The following is a 17,643-nucleotide window of genomic DNA, read 5'->3' on the forward strand; positions in this document are numbered from 1 at the left end:
CCTAACATTAGAAGGTCAAAAGAAAAAAAAAGAAAAAAAAAAGGTCAAAGTAATTGATCCTAAGTCTCCCGGCGACAGGAGGTCGCTGCCTGCCCCAAGGGCCCGGTCACACCCGAGGGGCCGGCCCGCGCCCCTCCCCCGGCGGGGCGCGGCACCCAGTCCACAATGCCCCGGGCCTCGGCGTGGCCCCGCCCCCGCGCAGGCCCCGCCCCCGCGCAAGTCGGCGGCCTCTGATTGGCGCTGCGGCTTCCGCTGCCGGGGCGGGTCCTCGGTCCGCGTGGGGGCGGTGGGGCAGCGGGGTCCGGGGCGCGGACCGGCATGGGGGAGGCCCGGGGGGGCGCGGGCGCGGGCGCGTCGGGGGGCGGGCTGTCTCCCTCAGCGCCGCGGATGCCGGAGGCCGGCGCGGAGGCGGAGGTGGCGACGCTGCTGCCCTTCCTGGCGCCCGGGGCCCGGGCGGACCTGCGGGCCGAGGCGGTGCGGCACGTGCTGGCGCTGACGGGCTCCGGGCCCGGGCGGGCGCTGCTGGCCGGCCAGGCGCTGCTGCTGCGGGCGCTGGTGGAGCTGGCGGCGGCCCCGGCCCCGGCCCCCGCCCGCGACGCCGCTCGCGCGCTCGTCAACCTGGCCGCGGAGCCTGGGCTGCACGAGCCGCTGCTGGAGGCTGAGCCCGCGCTGCCCGCCCGCCTGCTCGGCCGCGCCCTGGACCCAGAGTGGCCCTGGGCGGAGGAGGCGGCCGCCGTGCTCGCCAACCTCAGCCGCGAGCCGGCGCCGTGTGCCGCGCTGATGGCCGCGCTGGCGGCCGCGGGGCCGGGGGGCTCGGGCCTGGAGCGGCTGGTACGCGCGCTCTGCACGCCCGGCTACAACGCCCGGGCGCCCCTGCACTACCTGGGGCCGGTGCTCTCCAACCTCAGCCAACGCCCCGCCGCGCGGGCCTTCCTGCTGGACCCCGACAGGTGAAGCCCGGGGCCCTCGGGGAGGGGGCGGGAGCGAGCGGGAGCGGGATGGCGCTGAGCGGTCCCTCCCTGCAGGTGCGTGGTCCAGCGGCTGCTGCCCCTCACCCAGTTCCCAGACTCCTCGGTGCGCAGGGGCGGGGTGGTGGGGACCCTGCGAAACTGCTGCTTCGAGCATCGTGAGTGCGGGTGAGGGTGGGGGTGTTGCGGTGGGAGGGGCTGGGGCAGAGGGACGGCTCTGGGGCCCCCTCTAGACTGGCACCCATTTCTGGTTTTCCTTCAGGACACCACGAGTGGTTACTTGGGCCCAAAGTGGACATTCTCCCCTTCTTGCTGCTGCCACTGGCTGGGCCTGAGGACTTCTCTGAGGAGGAGATGGAGCGTGAGTGGCTTGGCCGAGCCTCAGGGTTGGCCCAGCAGGGGGGGTGCAGATGCACAGATCTGGCAGGACCCCTTCTGAAACTTTCCCGCTCGGAGACGCTGAGCTCAGGTGGGACTTACAAAGGCAGGGTCTGGCCTACCGGCCTGTGCAGGCAGCCAGTAACCCCTTCATACGCCTCCAGGGCTGCCTGTTGACCTGCAGTACCTGCCGCCAGACAAGCAGCGGGAGCCTGATGCTGACATTCGAAAGATGCTCATTGAGGCCATCATGCTGGTGAGCGGGGGTCCTGCAACGTTCATGCCACCCCGCAACATACCCACACGTACCTGAGGACACTGATACCTGGGTAACCTTTGTCTTCTCCCAGCTGACAGCCACAGTGTTTGGTCGGCAGCAGGTGAGGAACCAGGGAGCCTATCTGATCCTGCGTGAGCTGCACAGCTGGGAGCCAGAGCCCGACGTGCAGGTGGCTTGTGAGAAGCTCATTCAGGTGGGTGCAGGGTTTGTGGGGAAGGGAGGAGCATGTCTGCAGTGCCAGCCAGCTGCTCACCTGCCTCCCCTGCTGGCAGGTGCTCATTGGGGATGAGCCAGAGCAGGGCATGGATAACCTGCTGGAGGTACAGGTGCCTGAGGATGTGGAGCGGCAGCTGCAGCGGCTCGACCAGCAGGAGCAGGAGCAGCACAGCCGGAAGCACCCAGAGGAACTGGCCCCAGAGCCACAAGCACAGGGGGCAGCGCCCACCTGAGGCCCCTGCAGCCTACCGCCAGGTCTGGGTGCACCTTGCTGGCCCTCCTGTCCAGCCCTTCCTGCAGTCACCTGCAGGCCTCTGCGTCTCCCTGCTCAGAGCTCGCCCCGAGCTGAGCAGCATAGCTGCCCCTAGGCTCACGGTGAGGTCTCTAGGGCGAATGGCTAATAAACCTGGGCAAGGGTACCTTCTCGTACCCTGCTGCATCCAGCCACTCACGTTGCTCAGCGTGGCCCAGGTCGGCCAGAGCTAGCTACGCCCTCTCCCAGGTACCTCCAGGAACCAGCTCATGAGCCTAGACTGATAAATGGTGCCAGCCTGAGCACCCCCAAGGGCATGACAGAGGCCTGGGCGTCATGGGTGTCCAGGTGTAAGCAGGGCTGTTTGTTGCCGGTGCCACCCCGAATCTTCCCTTCAGGACTCCTCAGCTTGCCCTGCCCTGAGATCAGCCTCAAAGGACTGATCCCTTGAGACTTGCCCCTGCCTCAGCCTGTCCTGGGATCTCCTAGGGCTGTACCCCCGGTGTGTCCTTGGAGCGTTTGCTGGGGCCCATCTGCCTACATCTCTCCACCTTCCTGCTTGACCTGCGGTATTGCCCTCAGCCCCTTGCTAGTGTCTCCAGCTCTGGACTGAAGTGATGCCCCCCTGCCCTCCCTCCCCCAGCTCACACACACACACCCGCTGACTAGGCTCTATCTTTGGTCAGTTTCCTTGAGTTTCAGAGCCCATCGCTTGACAGAGTCTCCCTGAGGCACCTGTGGCCCTGCTCTTTGCCAAGCCTTTTCCTTCACCACCCTCTGCCCCCTCGGAGCCCCTCGTGTGGGGCCTTGTGTTCTGCAGCTGCCAAGCCAAGCCTGCTAGGCCGTCAGCACGGCCTCCCCGCGCCCTGCTCCTTTCCTGGTGCCATCTTTTGCACAAGACTCCTGAGTACTGGCCTCCGCAGGCCTTTGCTCTCTGGCACTGGTGTGCCGCCACCTGGCATCCTGAGTGTTTCCAGTGTCCTCTGCACATGTCCTCCATCGTGACACTGCCTCCAAAGCTGGAGGCCCATTCCAGTTCCTCCCAGTGAGGCTGGGCTTCATGGATACAAGCTCTCCCCTTCCTTCATGTACTCTCCATATATTTTTTTTTTTCTTGTCCTGATTAAAGCTCTGGCATGGAAGCATGTGGACTCGTGTTCTCCCTGGATGGGGGATGCAGCAGGCTTCCCATGGCTGGCTGCCCCTTCCTGCACTGAGACATCACACCCCTTCCATAAAATAAATGCTTTATCTGGCCTCGCCCGTGCCCATCCATCCTCAGTTAACCAGGTAATACCCAGGCGTGGTCCTGATGGCACACGTGGAGCTCGGCAAAAGTGCTACCAGGAGGCACCCACCCCCACACTGGCTGCCACCGTGCTCTGGAGCCCCAGCTGGGCAGACCCTGCACCTCTTGTTGGGACTGCGTCTGGGCGCTCGGGCATTGGGCCAGAAGCACTCTCGTGGTGAGGTCCCCTGTGCTGGGGACGCTGGAGTCGCTGGAGCAGCCTCGGAGGCTGTGAGTCTCTGCCAGGCTCCATGTGGTCAAGGGCTGCTGGCAGCTGGGACTTGGCTGGCTTCTCTGCAACCAACAGCCATGGCAGGTCAGGAGGGGCAGTGGGGGCCTACCACCTGCCTGCCCCCCTGGGGGCCCCACCGCACCTGGTGGTGAGCTGAGCATGGTGCAGAAGAGTGCGTGCGCAATGGGCAGCATCCAGCAGTGAGCAGCCACCTGCTGCAGGTCCAGGCGTGCCCACGGGCGTAGCTGCAGCAGACCCCGGATCAGGTCCTGGCATTCTGTGGGCAAGGGCTCACAGCTCTGGCCCCCCACTGCCGTCCTCTTGTGCAGGCCCATCACCGCCAACAGTGGTGGTGGTTGGGAGGAGTCCTCCCATTTAGTCTACCCAAACGCCGGGAGGGAGTCCATGCTTCACCAGTCAGGAGATGGAGGCACAGAGAGGGGAGATGGCCTGCCCAGAGCCGGCGTAGAGCTCAGCTCACGGGGGTGCTGCCTTTCCAGACACGGAGTCTGGGTCTGGGCCTCCCCCAGGCCAGCTGCCCTCTCACCTCTTGGCTGCAGTCACCTACCAGCCTGGGTTGGGAGTGGGGGGACAGGTCAGCTTCTATGCCACTGCCATGCCCCTCACTGCACAGGAGGACCTTTCTCTGGACCCAGGGCTCTTTTTTTTTTTTTTAAAGACTTTATTTATTTGAGACAGAGCAGTCAGAGAGGCAGGGGGAGAAGCAGATGCCCCTCCCCGAGCAGGGAGCCCGATGGAGGTTCCATTCCAGGACCCCGGGGTCATGACCTGAGCTGAAGGCAGATACTCCACCGCAGAGCCCCCCAGGTACCCTTGGACCCAGGTCTCTTGCCCACTTCCCAGAGCCATGTCGGGACTTTGGAGGAAGGCAGGGTGTTCTCACTCACCTGGGGACATGCCTGGCCTGAAGGTGGGGCCCTGGCGCATCAGGTGCAGCATGCGGTGGGGCTGGCGCTCCTTGAAGGGCAGCTTCCCAGTGACCATGGCATAAAGGATGATGCCCCTGGGGGCACAGGCTCCTCAGGGCAGGCTCCTTATCTTGCCCTCCCACGGGGCCCGCCTCTGCTGGGGTGCCTGTGGGCGCCACTCACAGGCTCCACAGGTCGGCCTGCTCCCCGTTGTACTTCTTGCTCATGAGGATCTCAGGGGCTGTGTAGGCCACGGAGCCACAGAAGGTGCTCAGCAGCGAGTTCTTGAGGCCTGACCGGTTGGCGAAGCCAAAGTCTGCAGGGGGCACACAGGGGGGCACAGGCGGGCAGTAGGCCCCGTGAGGGGAGGGAGGGGAAGGAGAGCCTCGGGAGGGACGGCTGTGGGGTGTCTGCAAGCACAGGTGCAGGCAAGAGGGAGATTGGGCCTCCCAGGAGGGTTGAAGGTCAAGCCAGGTAGGGGTGCGGAGGGTGTCGGGCGTCTGAAGCAGGCAGCTGCCCAGTCGATGAAGCGTCTGCTTTTGGCTGAGGTCATGATCTCGGGGTCCTGGGATGGGGTCCTGGCTCTGTGCTCAGCAGGGAGCCTGCTTCAGCATTGTCCCTCTGCCCGCCCCTGCCCCCCACCACTTGGCGCGCTCTCTCCAAAATATGTAAATAGATCTTTAAAACAATTAAAAACATTGTCTGAAGCAGGCCAGGGTCGAGGCTGGGGCCCGGGCCGGGACACCAGCTGAACACGGATGGGCGTCCTGAAGCAGGTGAAGGCTGGGGCGGGCGTCCGGGTGGCCTGGGGAGGAGGGCGGGCGCTGGGCCACGGGCTCACCGCTCAGCTTTAAGAGGCCTCGGTCATCCAGCAGGATATTCTCACACTTTAGATCCCTGCACAGGGAGGGGGAGGCGAGCTGGTCCCGGGCTCAGGCGGGCCCCTCGACACGAGTAGGGGGCAGGCTGGGCAGCAGCCTCACCGGTGCACGATGCCAGAGCTGTGGCAGTGGGCCACAGCGCTGACCAGCTGCCAGAACAGCCCGCGGGCCTCGTCCTCTTCCAGCCCCGGGCGGCAGCGGTGGTCGGACACTGAGTTGATGTGTTCCAGCAGGTCACCGCGGGCTGCCAACTCCAGCACCAAGTAGGAGCGCCGGCTGTTCTGGTAGGTCTCATAGAGTTGCACCTGCGGGACCCCCAGCTCCCTGCTGTCACCCAGGGAGGGGCTGTCCAGTGCATTGGATCAGGGCCTCAAGATGGGGCTGGGACCCAAGCAGGACGGTCCCTGGTGGGAAAGTGGGTGGGCCTGGTCAGCAGGAGATGCACAGGATGGGAATGGGCTGTTTGGGGTCTCCACCTACCACGTTCAGGTGCTTGTAGGTGGCATTGAGTGATGATATTTCACGGGGCAGGAACTTTTGGGAGAATTCCACGGGGGCCTCGGCAGTGGAGATAATCTTGATAGCCACCTGCAGGGATGGAGGGCGGCCCTTGTGTGCCAAGCACAGCCCCTGAAGGGGGACGTGGACGGCCCCGTGCCCTTGACGCACATTGCTCAACTTGACCGAGGCTGGGAAGCAGTGTGCTCCTGGGGCTATGCTGATCCTCCCCTCCCTTCCTGGCTCGGATAGGCTCAAGGGGTTCTGGAACTGGGAGTGGCCAGCTTGCGGGAGCCTTGAGGGGATACCATGCCAGGAAGAGCCAGAGCGGCAGGGGGGTGCCTCAGTGGGGGGAGGACAGGGCCACAGAGCCCGCTGTGGGCCACCCCCGGGGAGATGGGCCTGCCTCACCATGGCATGGCGCTTGCCCCGCAGGTCGGAGGCCAGCTTGGGGTTATGCCGCAGGCGCTCGTGTGTGGCGTAGGCCAGGTAGACTTTGGAGAAAGCCCCAGAGCCGATCTTCCTGGAAGACAGCAGGTAGCCGTTGTCCCTGCACTCGCGCACCTGCTCCATGAAGTTTAGCTGGTCCAGCTTTCGCCTGGCACTGCCCTTCATGGAGGCCAGGGCTCCCCGGAGGGGACAGGGTGGTCCAGCTCCCTGCAGAGCCTTGGCTAGGAGAACCGGTGAGACCTGACTTGGGTCAGAAGGGCTGGAGGAGTCTAGTGCGACCTGTGCCCCTTGGGGCTGGATCCCAGGACCCCAAATTTCTGAAGTCTTGCTGAGACTAGGACAGAGACAGGGGAATGACCAGGGCTGCAAGCCAATGCAGCCTGGACTGGTGGGGGGCAAGGCAGGCTCTGGGAAAGCAGGGGCAGATTCTAGAATGGAAGGTTCTAGAGCTGCCCTTGCATTGTGCCCTCAAAGGGGGGTGTCCCCAGGGCCTGCCTTCCTTGAGAACTGCTTGCTGGAACTAGCCCCGTCCTGCACGGGGCTCACTCTGTATGGGGTGATCCTCCCCAAGGTGAGGCCCACCGTAAGTGGGACTGGCCACAAAAGACCCTAAAGAAGCTTGTGGGGAGGGTGAGTGAAGGAAGGTGAGCAGGGTTTCCAAGGATACAAAGGACGGAAAGGAAACACAAGGAGTGCTCGCAACTGTTTTGGCTGAGCCCCTCGTGCTGTGAGATGGTATCAAGGGGGCAGCCAGGTGTGCGGCAATAGAGGCTGAGCTGGAGGAAGGGTGTGGGGGCGGGAGCTACCTGGCTCCTCTGCTGTGGCCTAGAAGCTTCTGCCCAGCTCACGGTCAGCTGCAGGAGGCCTTGCCCCCAGAGGTCTCCGCAGACTTGATGACACATCCCCAAGGCAAGCAAGGCTCCCCAGTTTGGGCTCTAGGAGAGAGAAGCCCACCTGCACACCCCTTCCCCTGGCCTCCAGCGCCTTCTGTGAGCACTGCTGTCACAGGGAGCGGTATCTAACGTCACCGAGCATCTGCTGTGTGGCAGGCAGTATTGGGAGGAGTCCTAGGAGCCCCAGCGGCCACCTCCCTTAGACCCTGCCTCGCAATCCATGCCGGATGCCCCCTTCCCGTTGTAGGTGTTCACATCCTGGGTTTTGAAGTGGAGCACAAACAAGTGGTGCCTGTCTTAAGGGTGACAGTTGGGGCAATTGGCATCCGGATATGTGGTCTCTCTGCCATAGCTAGATGGCACAGCAGCTGTGGGCTGCCATCCTGGAGGTGTCCCAGGAGGGCCTTGGCCTTGGTGGAGGCTTGGTGATTGTCTGTGGACTTGACTTTTCCTCCACTGGGACCCGCAGCAGCCACGGAGTGCCTGCAGGGAAGGCCTGCGATCGGTCTGGTGGGACACACCGTTTCTTATTCCTGGTGGACCACGAGCTGCTTTAGAGCAAGTTTAATACTCCCCTGCTCACCCACTGCCCTTGTTTGTCACATCGTGTGGGATAGAGAAAATGTGGACAGCCTGCCTGGTTCGTTGCTGCTGTGCAGGCTAGAGAGGAGAAAGCTCCAGATTTCAACAGAGGCATGGTTATTCAGGCACTAGGGGGTTGGAGCCGCAAAACGGAATATTGTGTGGCTCTAGCCAGGGGTGTCCGTGCCTCTGAGCTGCTGTCGTCAAGCCTGGGAACCGTGTCCCGTCACCTTCCCAGCTCCCACCAGGGCCACAACACAACTGGAAGCCAGTGAGAATCCTGAGGAGATGGGCAGGACCCAGAATAGTCACCAGCTCTGTCCACCCTCTCTTTGTGAAGTCTTTTGTGTCCTCCTCCTGCACTGCACCCCCGGTCATCCATCTAGCCCGTGAGATGCACGGAGCACCCATCATGGGCTGGGCTTGCTGCTGAGCACCAGGAGCAAATCACACACATGGGCCTTTCTCTCGGAGAGCTTCCAATTACAGAAGGGAGATTGGGGGGATCCCTGGGTGGCACAGCGGTTTAGCGCCTGCCTTTGGCCCAGGGCATCACCCCGGGGTCCTGGGATCGAGTCCCACGTTGGGTTCCTGGCATGGAGCCTGTTTCTCCCTCTGCCTGTGTCTCCGTCTCTCTATGTCTATCATGAATAAATAATTAAAATCTAAAAAAAAAAAAAGGGAGATTGGCATCAATAACGTGACAAAGCGAAAGGATGGCAGTGATGTCTGCTGGCGCACCTTGTGCCCCTGGGGAGTGAAGTCTGGCCGAGGCTGGGGGTGCTGGGCACTGGCCATGGACAGAGGCAAGGCTTGGGCTGGAAGGTGCGTCCTCCAGATGGGAGCTTGGGAAACGCCAGCCTCCTGCCCTATAACTTCTGGGGCCGTGGGAGGGGCTTGGGGCCGGGTGGTCGGGCTCCTCCTGGGGGGCCGGGCCCCACCTGCAGAGCCTCTCAGTGTCAGCCTTGCGGGTTCCGTCCCTGCAACAGAAGCAGGCTGAGCCCCTTCCCTCCCCGCCCAGGGTGTGCCCTGGGGCCCCACTCTGCACCCTCACGCCATCGCCCTCAGCTCTCTGCAGACAGCCCGCTGCAAGCCGAGGACACCTGCCAGGCCCCGGATGCAGTGCTGCTGACCATTTCCTTCTCCAATCGCCCTTCTAAGCTTCTGAAACGCACTCCCTTCTGGTCTGTGCACGGGCCCGGATGATTTCAGCCTCCGGGCTGTACCGGCGCCAGCGCCCCCGCCGGGAGGGCAGCTCTTCTGCCCGCTGCTCCTTCGGGGCACTTCTGTGCCTTATTCCCCGCCGCTCTCTCCGAGCCCAGGCCCGGAGGCAGACACCTGCTCATCCCCATCCGCGGGGGGGCGGCGGCCCCGGGGCTCTCCGGTGTGTGTTGGGTGTTCAGTGTGTGCGTTCTCGCGTGAGCGATCACAGGGCATGAGAGTGCCCGCGTGTGTCCAGGTCGGGCCCACCTGGGCTGTGCACCTGGATAGGTGTGTGTCTGCGACGCGCCGAGGCGCCCCCCGGTGCGCGCCGGGGTCTCCGGGGTGCACCTGCACGCAGCCTGGCGCCGCGCGGACCGAGCGGGAAGGGCACATCCGCGCCTGCGCACTGGCCGGCCGCGTCTCCTGCAGCCGGGGGGCCGCACTCGCGCCCAACCGCCGGGAGCGGCCGGGGGCGGGGCCGAGCACGAGGCGGAGACTGCGCACTCGCGCTCGCCGGGGCTCGGGGGGCGGGGCGGGAAGGGGGCGGAGAGGGACGCGCCTCCGGCCAATGAGCGCAGAGATCGTGCGGGGGCGGGGCCGGGCGGCCGCGCGCCGGGCCGCGGTTGGCGGATGGGGCGGGGCGGGCTCGGCGTTTGGCCCCGCCCACCTCGGGCGGGGGCTGGTGGGAGGGCGGCTCCCAGGCGGCGGCGGCGGCCGCGGCTCCTCAGGTAAACCGGGAAGCGGGGTGGGCGGCGCTCGCTCGCACGGGCGCCCCTCCGGGAGCCGCGGCCGGAGAGTCCGGGGGCCGCGCGCGAGGCCGGGTGGGGAGGCACCCCCGAGGTCGGCGGGCGAGCGCGAGGAGGGTCCCGGGCGCGGGGCTCAGGTGCGCCGGGCGTGCGGCGTCCCACCCGGAAGCGGCCGGGGCGGGGGAGCGTGTCCTGGTCACGAGGGCCTCGGCCGCGGGCACGGCCGTGGAGCTGCTCGGGCCGGAGGAGGTGCGGCTCCGCGGCGCGGCGCTGAGCTCCAGGCCCGAGCTGCCGCCCCGGGGTCCCCGCGGCGCCCGCACAGCCGCGGTGCAGCCCTGGACCCCGAGGAGCCGTCGCGGACGGGGGGGGGGGGGGGGGCGCGGGACGTGACTGCACGGCGGGGGAGGCAGGGGGAGGCCGGCTGCGACGGGCGCCTCGGAGGCCGGGAGGGGTGTTGGGTGGAGAGAAGGGGCCGGGGAGGCCGCCGTGGGGCGTGTGGCGGGGACGCAGGGCGGGCTGGGCTGCTGCTGACTCCGAGCCTCTAGCCCGGTGCCCGGGCCCAGCGGAGGTCTGGGTGAAGCGCGTGGGTTGGTAGGAGCTGCGGGGTGTGAGGGGCCCACTGGACGATGCACAGCAGCAGATCCGCGGACACCTGGGCAGCGCGTGGTGGTGATGCGGCTGCGGGTCACCTGTCGCCCCAGTACCCCGCGGGCCTGGGGACGCTGCTGTCTGCAGGATCTTGATTTCGAGGCCTCGGTGGTGGCCCAAGTGAGCAGGTGTCTCTGGTCTCTCTGTGGGGTCAGAGTGAAATGACCTGAGTTGAGCTCTCTTGGTTACCTTGAAACCAGCATCCAGGCTGCATCTTGCTGCTTTTTGCTCCCCGGGGCTGCCTGCTGCCTGCTGCGGGAGGTCAGTGGGTCAGAGGTGGAAGCTGCGGGGCTGTCCTCGCGGCGCTCACTGCCAGCCCGCGTGCTTGGAAGCAGGTGTGTGCGCTTAGTTCTTAGACCCCGGGCCCGCTGAGGCCCAGGTAAGCAGCCAGGTTGTGGCTGGTGTATGATCAGCAGCGCTGGAGCTCATGAGCCTCTTCTATGAGCTGAATTATTTCATCTCCTGGAGGCAGGTGCTAGGCAGCCGCTGTGGCTCTTGGGGCTCCTGGCCAGTGCTCAGGGCATACTGGCTGCTGGAGTTGAGGACTGTGATTTCTTTACCCTTGGCTTTGGTGGTTTGCACGTGAACCCCGTGACGCAGCTCGCTGTGGTTTGTGTTGAGAGTGTTTCCAAGGGACCAAGAGCAATGGGCCGTGGAACTGCCTTTCCTAGGTCATCAGCCCAGGTCCTAGTTGGTGGCCCTGGAAGTTGATTCTTCTCTGGCTCCTGTGCTAGGAGGGAAGGTCCCGGGGGCCTGCTGCAGCGGTGGGTCCTTCCCATGACCCCACATGGTGGCCTGACTCCCCAGTCTCCCTGCACACGCCTGATCATCAGACAGGCTCACAGCTGCGTCTGGGCAGTGGTGCCCATGGGCTCCATGCAGGCGGCCCAGCCCCTCTGTGTGTGGCAGCCACCATACATGTGGGTGTCCTTCCAGCCAAGGGCTAGGACTCTTGGGGCTGAGATGGTGTCTGGTCAGCACTAAATGGGGTGGGAGGACTGGGTTGTTGTGGTGAACGAGGAGGAAGCCTGAGTGCTTCTTCAACTGCCATGAAGTAGGATGCAGGGAGGGAAGACCCCCTGAACCCTGCCTTCATGACCTGTGCCAGCATGCATCACGGCTCGGGTGTAGGGCAGAGCCTGTGGGAGCCGGTCCTCAGTGAGTCCCGGCCGCTAACCAGCAATGGGTTTCTCTCACACCTGCTTGGCTGTGTGTATCAAAACAGATGGTGCCTTTAGGGCACTGACCGGGCAGTCAGTGCTCAGCACACCTGCTTCCTGCAAGTTGCAGGCTGCCTTCCAGGCCCAGACCCTTCCTTGTCTCTGCACCCTCCTCCCCTGCAAGCATTGGTCGTGGCTTGCCATCAGCAGCCTGCTCACGGTTTGTCTCCACGGAGAGCAGGTTCTGGGCTGCTGTCCCTGTGTGTCCAGTGTCAGCACACAGATCACCTGGCCTGGGGCAGGGGCCGCGAACGGAACCTTACCGAACCGGTCTTGATTAGCTGCACACACTGTGCTTTTCCATTGGCGGTTGAGCTCTGCTCTTTGCTCTGTAGTTTATACGAACTCACCACTTGCTCCCATTGGTTGTTTTTTTTTTTTAAATCTGACCAGACCCCTGATTGGTATTTGTGTTTCTTCTAATACCTCTGTGCCCTTGTGGGAGGGTTTCTGTAGATACACGTCAAAACGTGGGTGATCCCATCACGTGGTGTCCGTAGGCTCCGCTGACTGTGCAATGACCGCAGCGCTGATGACATCTGTGCTAGCGGAGCATGGCTGTGTGCCAGGCCTTCCTCCAAGCCTTTCACTTGTGACACAACTGAAACCTGGTGCGAGAGTCCGGACCTTAGCATGTCCACGCTGTCCGCGGTGCAGTAGAGGCCAGTGCTCTCCCCTCAGTCTGCTGGATGTCTTTTCTGGGAATTCCGTATGCACGTTTGTCCATTTTCCTATTTGTCTTGTTGATGTAGGTGAGCTCCTTTGCATGCTGGTGTTAGATTTCTCTCTCATCTGTTATGAATGATTCGTCCTACTTTGTCTTTTATTTACCTTATGCTCTTTGGATGAGGTGTGTGAGCGTGTAGAGTGGTGTGCATAGGTATAAGTATGGATATGGTTTTCAAAATTTTTTTTAAGATTTTATTTATTCATGAGACACAGAAAGAGAGAGAGACAGAGACACAGGCAGACACAGGCATCCCCCTGCAGGGGATGCGGGACTCGATCCCAGGACCCCGGGGTCACGCCCTGGGCCGAAGGCAGACGCTCAACCACTGAGCCACCAGGTTTTCAAATTTAATGTATGTTTTTGACTCAGAAACTGAAACTCTTTATTGTTTATTTATTTATTTATTTATTTATTTAGATTTATATAGTCATGAAAGACACACACGCACACACAGAGAGGCACAGGCAGAAGGAGAAGCAGGCTCCATGCAGGGAGCCCAATGTGGGACTCAATCCCAGGGTCCAGGATCACGCCCTGGGCCGAAGGCAGTGGTAAACTGCTGAGCCACCTGGGCTGCCCTCAAACTTTTTTTTAATAGTCAAACTGAATAGTGTTCACTAGTCTGGCTTAGAACATCCTTTCCTACTTCAACACTATAAAATATTTACTTGTACTTTCTACTCGGACTTTTACGTTTCATCCTTCCACTTTTAACTCTTACATGCGTCTAGAGTTTGTATTGGGATAAAGAGAGGTGAGGGGGGCTAGTGTTTTCCTTGAGAGTTTAACTAGCTGTTTCAACACTATTTATTGACTAATCTGTATTGTTTAAAAGTCTTTCATGTATATTTTCTTCCTATTTGGTGTTCATTTCTGGACTTTTTATATAGTTCCATTGATTTGATACACTTTAACATAAATAGGACAAATCCTCCTCTTCATAAACTTTGAAAAATTGGGCAGCCCGGGTGGCCCAGCAGTTTAGCACCGCCTTCTCCCTGGGGTATGATCCTAGAGACCCGGAATCAAGTCCCACGTTGGGCTCCCCACAGGGAGCCTGCTTCTCCCTCTGCCTGTGTCTCTGCCTCTCTCTCTCTCTCTCTGTGTCTCTCATGAATAAATAAATAAAATCTTAAAAAAAAAACTTTGAAAAATGTAACTGGCTATTCTTTTTCTTTTTTTAAATTGGCTATTCTTGTATGTAATTCTTCTATATGAATTTTGGCCATTTCATCAAGTACCTTCCAATATCTTGATTCGTATATTTGTAGATTTGGAAAAATCGAGCTTTACAATATTGAGTCATATGGGAGGGTTTTGGTTCTATTCCTTCCATGAACAATTTTTTTTTAAAGATTTACTTGTTTTAGTGAGCTATCTATCAAGTGGGGTGTAGGGGCAGGGTGTGAGAAGCTTACAGCAGACTCCCTGCTGAGCTGATTCCCTGCTGAGCTTGGAGCTCCATCCCCACACCCACAAGACCATGACCTGAGCTGAAACCAAGAGTCGGATACTCAACCGACTGAGCTACCCTGCAGCCTCTGAACAGAACAGTTTTCTTTTTTTTTTTTTTGACTGTCCTAAATTGTTTATTAGGTAAGAATTTTACAAACATTACTTATATTAGCGGTAACGGTGGAGCTGGAGAGTATTGCGTCTTCTCCATGCTGTACTGTGAGAACCACCAATAGTGTGGTGGAACTTGTGACCCTTCCCAAGGCCACAACTCTTGCGGCCTGCATAGGTCAGCCCTCGCATCTCCCTGTGTTTGTGGACTGGTTTGGTGATCCACTGGGTGTCAGGATTTCTTCTGATAGCTTTATGGAATGGATCAATGAGGATAACCTCAAAGAATTTGTATGTGGAATCTTCGCCAACCCAATAAGAATTCAAGACTCTCAGAGCTCCACAGTGGCGTCCAGCTCGCTCCTCTGCAACAGACTGAAGGCTTTGGGCAAACTTCAGCTGGTTAACACCATGATGGACAGGCTTGCCATAGGTAGCACCCTTAGGAACTGGGCGTTTGCGGCCACCACGATGCACACGAATCCAATACATGACATAACTTTGCTTGGCCTTGTAGCCCAGTCTGCGCGCTTTATTGGGCCGGGTTGGGCGGGGGCCCTGTGGAGCGCAGAGAGCTGGCGGTACTGCCAGCAGCACACCCTGAGAAGAAAGCGCATGACATCGGACTGCTTCTTCCTCCATAGCTCCTGGATGTACTTGTACGCACCCATCTCGGCCTACCCTGATGGCTGCCGCCAGACGGAAAGGCTCTGAACAGTTTTCTAAAAAATTCTATGCACACTAAGGATAAAAACGAAAAATTTTTCCCTTGCTCACAGTGCATTGGAGAAGGCAGGCCTACTGGAGCATACAACTGTTAATATTTTGTGCTGATCCCATACCCATCATATGAACAAAGCGTTGTGGGAATATTGGATCACTTGCTGGGAAAGGTCGAGTGTCCTGGGTGACGTAACAGGGATTGCTGTTGAGGAGTGAGCAGGAGTCCCCATGGTAGAGAGGCCAGGGCAGGGTGTACCTGCAGGGGCCGGCAGAAGCAGAGGTGCTGAGAGTGCAGGTGGCCAGGATGCCTAGAATGTAAAGGGGTGAGAGAGAAGCAGCGAGGGCTGCAGGCCTAGGCTGCAACAGCCCGTGCTGAAGGTGTGGGTTAGGTTCTGTGGGCAGCAGGGGGACTGGTAAGCAGCAGTGCGGCATGTAGGGTCGGCGTTGGCAGAGGTCAGCGCTCTGCATGTGGAGGAGGCAGGATGGTCAGGTGAGGCGGTCATCAGAGGTAGTACCTGGGGCGGGTGGGCGTTGAGGGCCTTGTGTGAAGGGCAGAAGTAGGGAAAGGAGAGCAGTGGGGGGTGCTGATGGCTTCACAGTGGGTCTGTTACTGAGTAGGGTGTCTTGGTGCCGTGAATTTCATTTCCTTAGTAGTGTATTCAAAGAGCAGAAGGTTTTTGGGGCACCTGGATGGCTCAGTCAGTTAAGCCTCTGACTTTTGGTTTCAGCCCAGGGTCTTGGGATTGAGCTGTGTGTCTGCTTCCCCTGTCTCCCCTTCTGCTCCTCACCCTGCTCATGCTCTATCTCTCTCTCTCTAAAACAAATCTTAAAAGAACAAGTAGAAGTTTTTTGATGAATTTCAGTTTATGACCCCCCACCCCCCAAGATTTTTCTTTTGGTGTCAGTCATGGAGATTTTCTTATTTTTTTTTCCCCAGAAATTTTAGAGTTTTAACTTTTACAATTAGGCCTGTAAATCATTTTGAGTTTTTGTATGTACTGTGAAGTATAGGCTCAAGTTTATTTTATCGCATGTAGATGTTCAGTACTATTTGTTGAAAAGACTGTCCCTTTTCCACTGAATAGACTATGTCCCTTTGTTGAAAATCGATTTGCCATATAAGTTTTTTTTTTTTTTAGGATTTTGTTCATTTATTTGAGAGAGAGGGAAAGAGTAAGCATGAGTGGGATGAGGGGCAGAGGGAGAAGCAGATTCCCCACTGAACAGGGAGCCTGACGTGGGGCTGGATCCCAGGATTCTGGGATCATGACCTGAGCTGTAGACAGATGCTTAACTGACTGAGCCCCCCAGGTATTTCCATGTGAGTTGTAGAATTAGTCTGGTCAGTTGTGTTTTTTTGTTTTTGTTTTTCTCAGCAAATGGCATGACTTTCCATTTTTGGTTGTCTATTGTTAGCAAATAGAAATACAGTTGACTTTTTAATACTGACTTTACCTCCTGTGTTCTTAACTGTTGACTTATTGATTCTAGTCCCAGTTGTAGGTTCTGTAGGGTTTTCTACATAAACCATCATATTACCTGTGAATAAAAACATTTTTACTTCCATCTTTTCAATTTGAATGCCTTTTTTTTTTTCTTGCCTTATTGCACTGACTAGACCCTCTACTATTATAGTGAATAGAAGTGGTGAGAACAGGTATCCTCACCTTGTTCCCTATTTTATTTTATTTTTTAAAGATTTTATTTATTCATGAGAGAGAGAGAGAGAGGCAGAGACACAGGCAGAGGGAGAAGCAGGCTCCATGCAGGGAGCCCGACATGGGACTTGATCCTGGGTCGAAGGCGGTGCTAAACTGCTGAGCCACCCGGGCTGCCCTTATTCCCTATTTTATTTATTTATTTATTTATTTATTTATTTATTTATTTATTTATTTTTATTATTTATTTTTTAAAATTTTTTATTTATTTATGATAGTCACAGAGAGAGAGAGAGAGAGAGGCAGAGACACAGGCAGAGGGAGAAGCAGGCTCCATGCACCGGGAGCCTGATGTGGGACTCGATCCCGGGTCCCCAGGATCGCGCCCTGGGCCAAAGGCAGGCGCCAAACCGCTGCGCCACCCAGGGATCCCCCCTTATTCCCTATTTTAAAGGGATAGCATTTAGTCTTTCACCATTAAGAATGAAGTTACTATAAAGAGCACCATTAGGTTGAAGAAGTCCCTTTTATTCCTGTTTGCTGGTAATTTTTTGGATGTTGGATTGTGACAAATGCTTTTTCTACATTTACTGAAACAATTATATGGTCCCCCCCCCCCTTTTTGGTCTGTCAATGTGAATTACATTGGCTCTGCTTAAAAATACTGAGCCAAGCTTATATTCATGGGATAAACCCCATTTGGTCATGATGTATTATTCTTTTTACATGTTGTATGTGATTTGATAAAATATTAAGAATTTTTACATTTGTATCTATGAGGGATATTGGTCCATGGTGTTTATTATTTGTAATATCTTTGTCTACTCTTATTCTCAGAATAATGCTGGCCTCATAGAATCAGTTGGGAAGTATTCCCTTATTTTCAATTTTCTTGGAAGAATTCATGTAGAGTTGGTATTATTTATTCCTTAAATGTTTGATAGAATTTCCCAGGAGAACCATCTAGGCCTTGAGCTTTCTCTGTGGGGAGGCTTTTTTTTTTTTTTTTTTTTTTTGTGGGGAGGCTTTTAACTACAAGTTCAATTTCTTAATTAGATACTACCTTATTTAGACTTTTTTAACTGCAATGTTTTAATATCATGAAATACAAGTACAAAACGTTGTACAAGTATATGTTGTACTCACAGAGATGGAATAATACATTTGTGTTATCAGACTATAACCCAGTGCTAACCACTGTACCAATGGCTTTCCATAGGGATTTTTCTACTCTTTGTATGAGATTTTATCATGAATAAAAAAGCTCACAAATCTTTTCAACCACTGCAGATTTATATTTA

The 17,643-nt window shown here is 57.9% G+C and overlaps 3 protein-coding genes and 1 pseudogene across 13 annotated transcripts in view; 2 read left to right on the forward strand and 2 right to left on the reverse strand.

Moving 5' to 3' along the window:
* The first annotated feature begins 288 nt into the window (after positions 1 to 288).
* HGH1 (HGH1 cochaperone) lies at positions 289 to 3,240 on the forward strand. Its single transcript, XM_077847683.1, has 6 exons — positions 289 to 950; positions 1,026 to 1,126; positions 1,231 to 1,329; positions 1,511 to 1,602; positions 1,697 to 1,819; positions 1,899 to 3,240. Exons 1-6 carry the CDS (start codon positions 319 to 321, stop codon positions 2,073 to 2,075), a joined length of 1,224 nt encoding a protein of 407 aa, XP_077703809.1. The 5' UTR covers positions 289 to 318; the 3' UTR covers positions 2,076 to 3,240.
* LOC144283499 (testis-specific serine/threonine-protein kinase 5-like) lies at positions 2,423 to 8,453 on the reverse strand. Of its 2 annotated transcripts, XM_077847684.1 has the most exons (8): positions 6,335 to 8,450; positions 5,906 to 6,013; positions 5,528 to 5,730; positions 5,386 to 5,441; positions 4,728 to 4,860; positions 4,524 to 4,639; positions 3,758 to 3,892; positions 2,423 to 3,677 (listed from the first exon to the last, which is right to left on the reverse strand). In XM_077847684.1, the coding sequence occupies exons 1-8, from the start codon at positions 6,536 to 6,538 to the stop codon at positions 3,436 to 3,438; spliced, it is 1,197 nt and encodes a 398-aa protein (XP_077703810.1). In that variant the 5' UTR covers positions 6,539 to 8,450; the 3' UTR covers positions 2,423 to 3,435. The 2 variants fall into 2 exon arrangements, with proteins under 2 accessions (XP_077703810.1, XP_077703811.1); XM_077847685.1 differs by lacking the exon at positions 2,423 to 3,677 and having other exon boundaries at positions 3,764 to 4,187; positions 6,335 to 8,453.
* Positions 6,863 to 17,643, forward strand: part of MROH1 (maestro heat like repeat family member 1) — a 70,064-nt gene continuing 59,283 nt past the window's right edge. For 7 of the 10 annotated variants that reach the window (XR_013352078.1, XM_077847662.1, XM_077847667.1 and 4 more), the window contains exon 1: positions 9,690 to 9,779. The gene's annotated coding sequence lies outside the window, so the exon portion shown is untranslated. Of the gene's footprint in view, positions 6,945 to 9,689; positions 9,780 to 9,866; positions 9,935 to 17,643 lie in introns of those variants that run through there. The other 3 variants (XM_077847663.1, XM_077847670.1, XM_077847664.1) reach the window with 3 other exon arrangements.
* LOC144283492 (large ribosomal subunit protein eL15 pseudogene) lies at positions 13,950 to 14,664 on the reverse strand (annotated as a pseudogene).

This window comes from Canis aureus, chromosome 14, assembly GCF_053574225.1.
Source record: "Canis aureus isolate CA01 chromosome 14, VMU_Caureus_v.1.0, whole genome shotgun sequence".
NCBI classification, from domain to species: domain Eukaryota; kingdom Metazoa; phylum Chordata; class Mammalia; order Carnivora; family Canidae; genus Canis; species Canis aureus.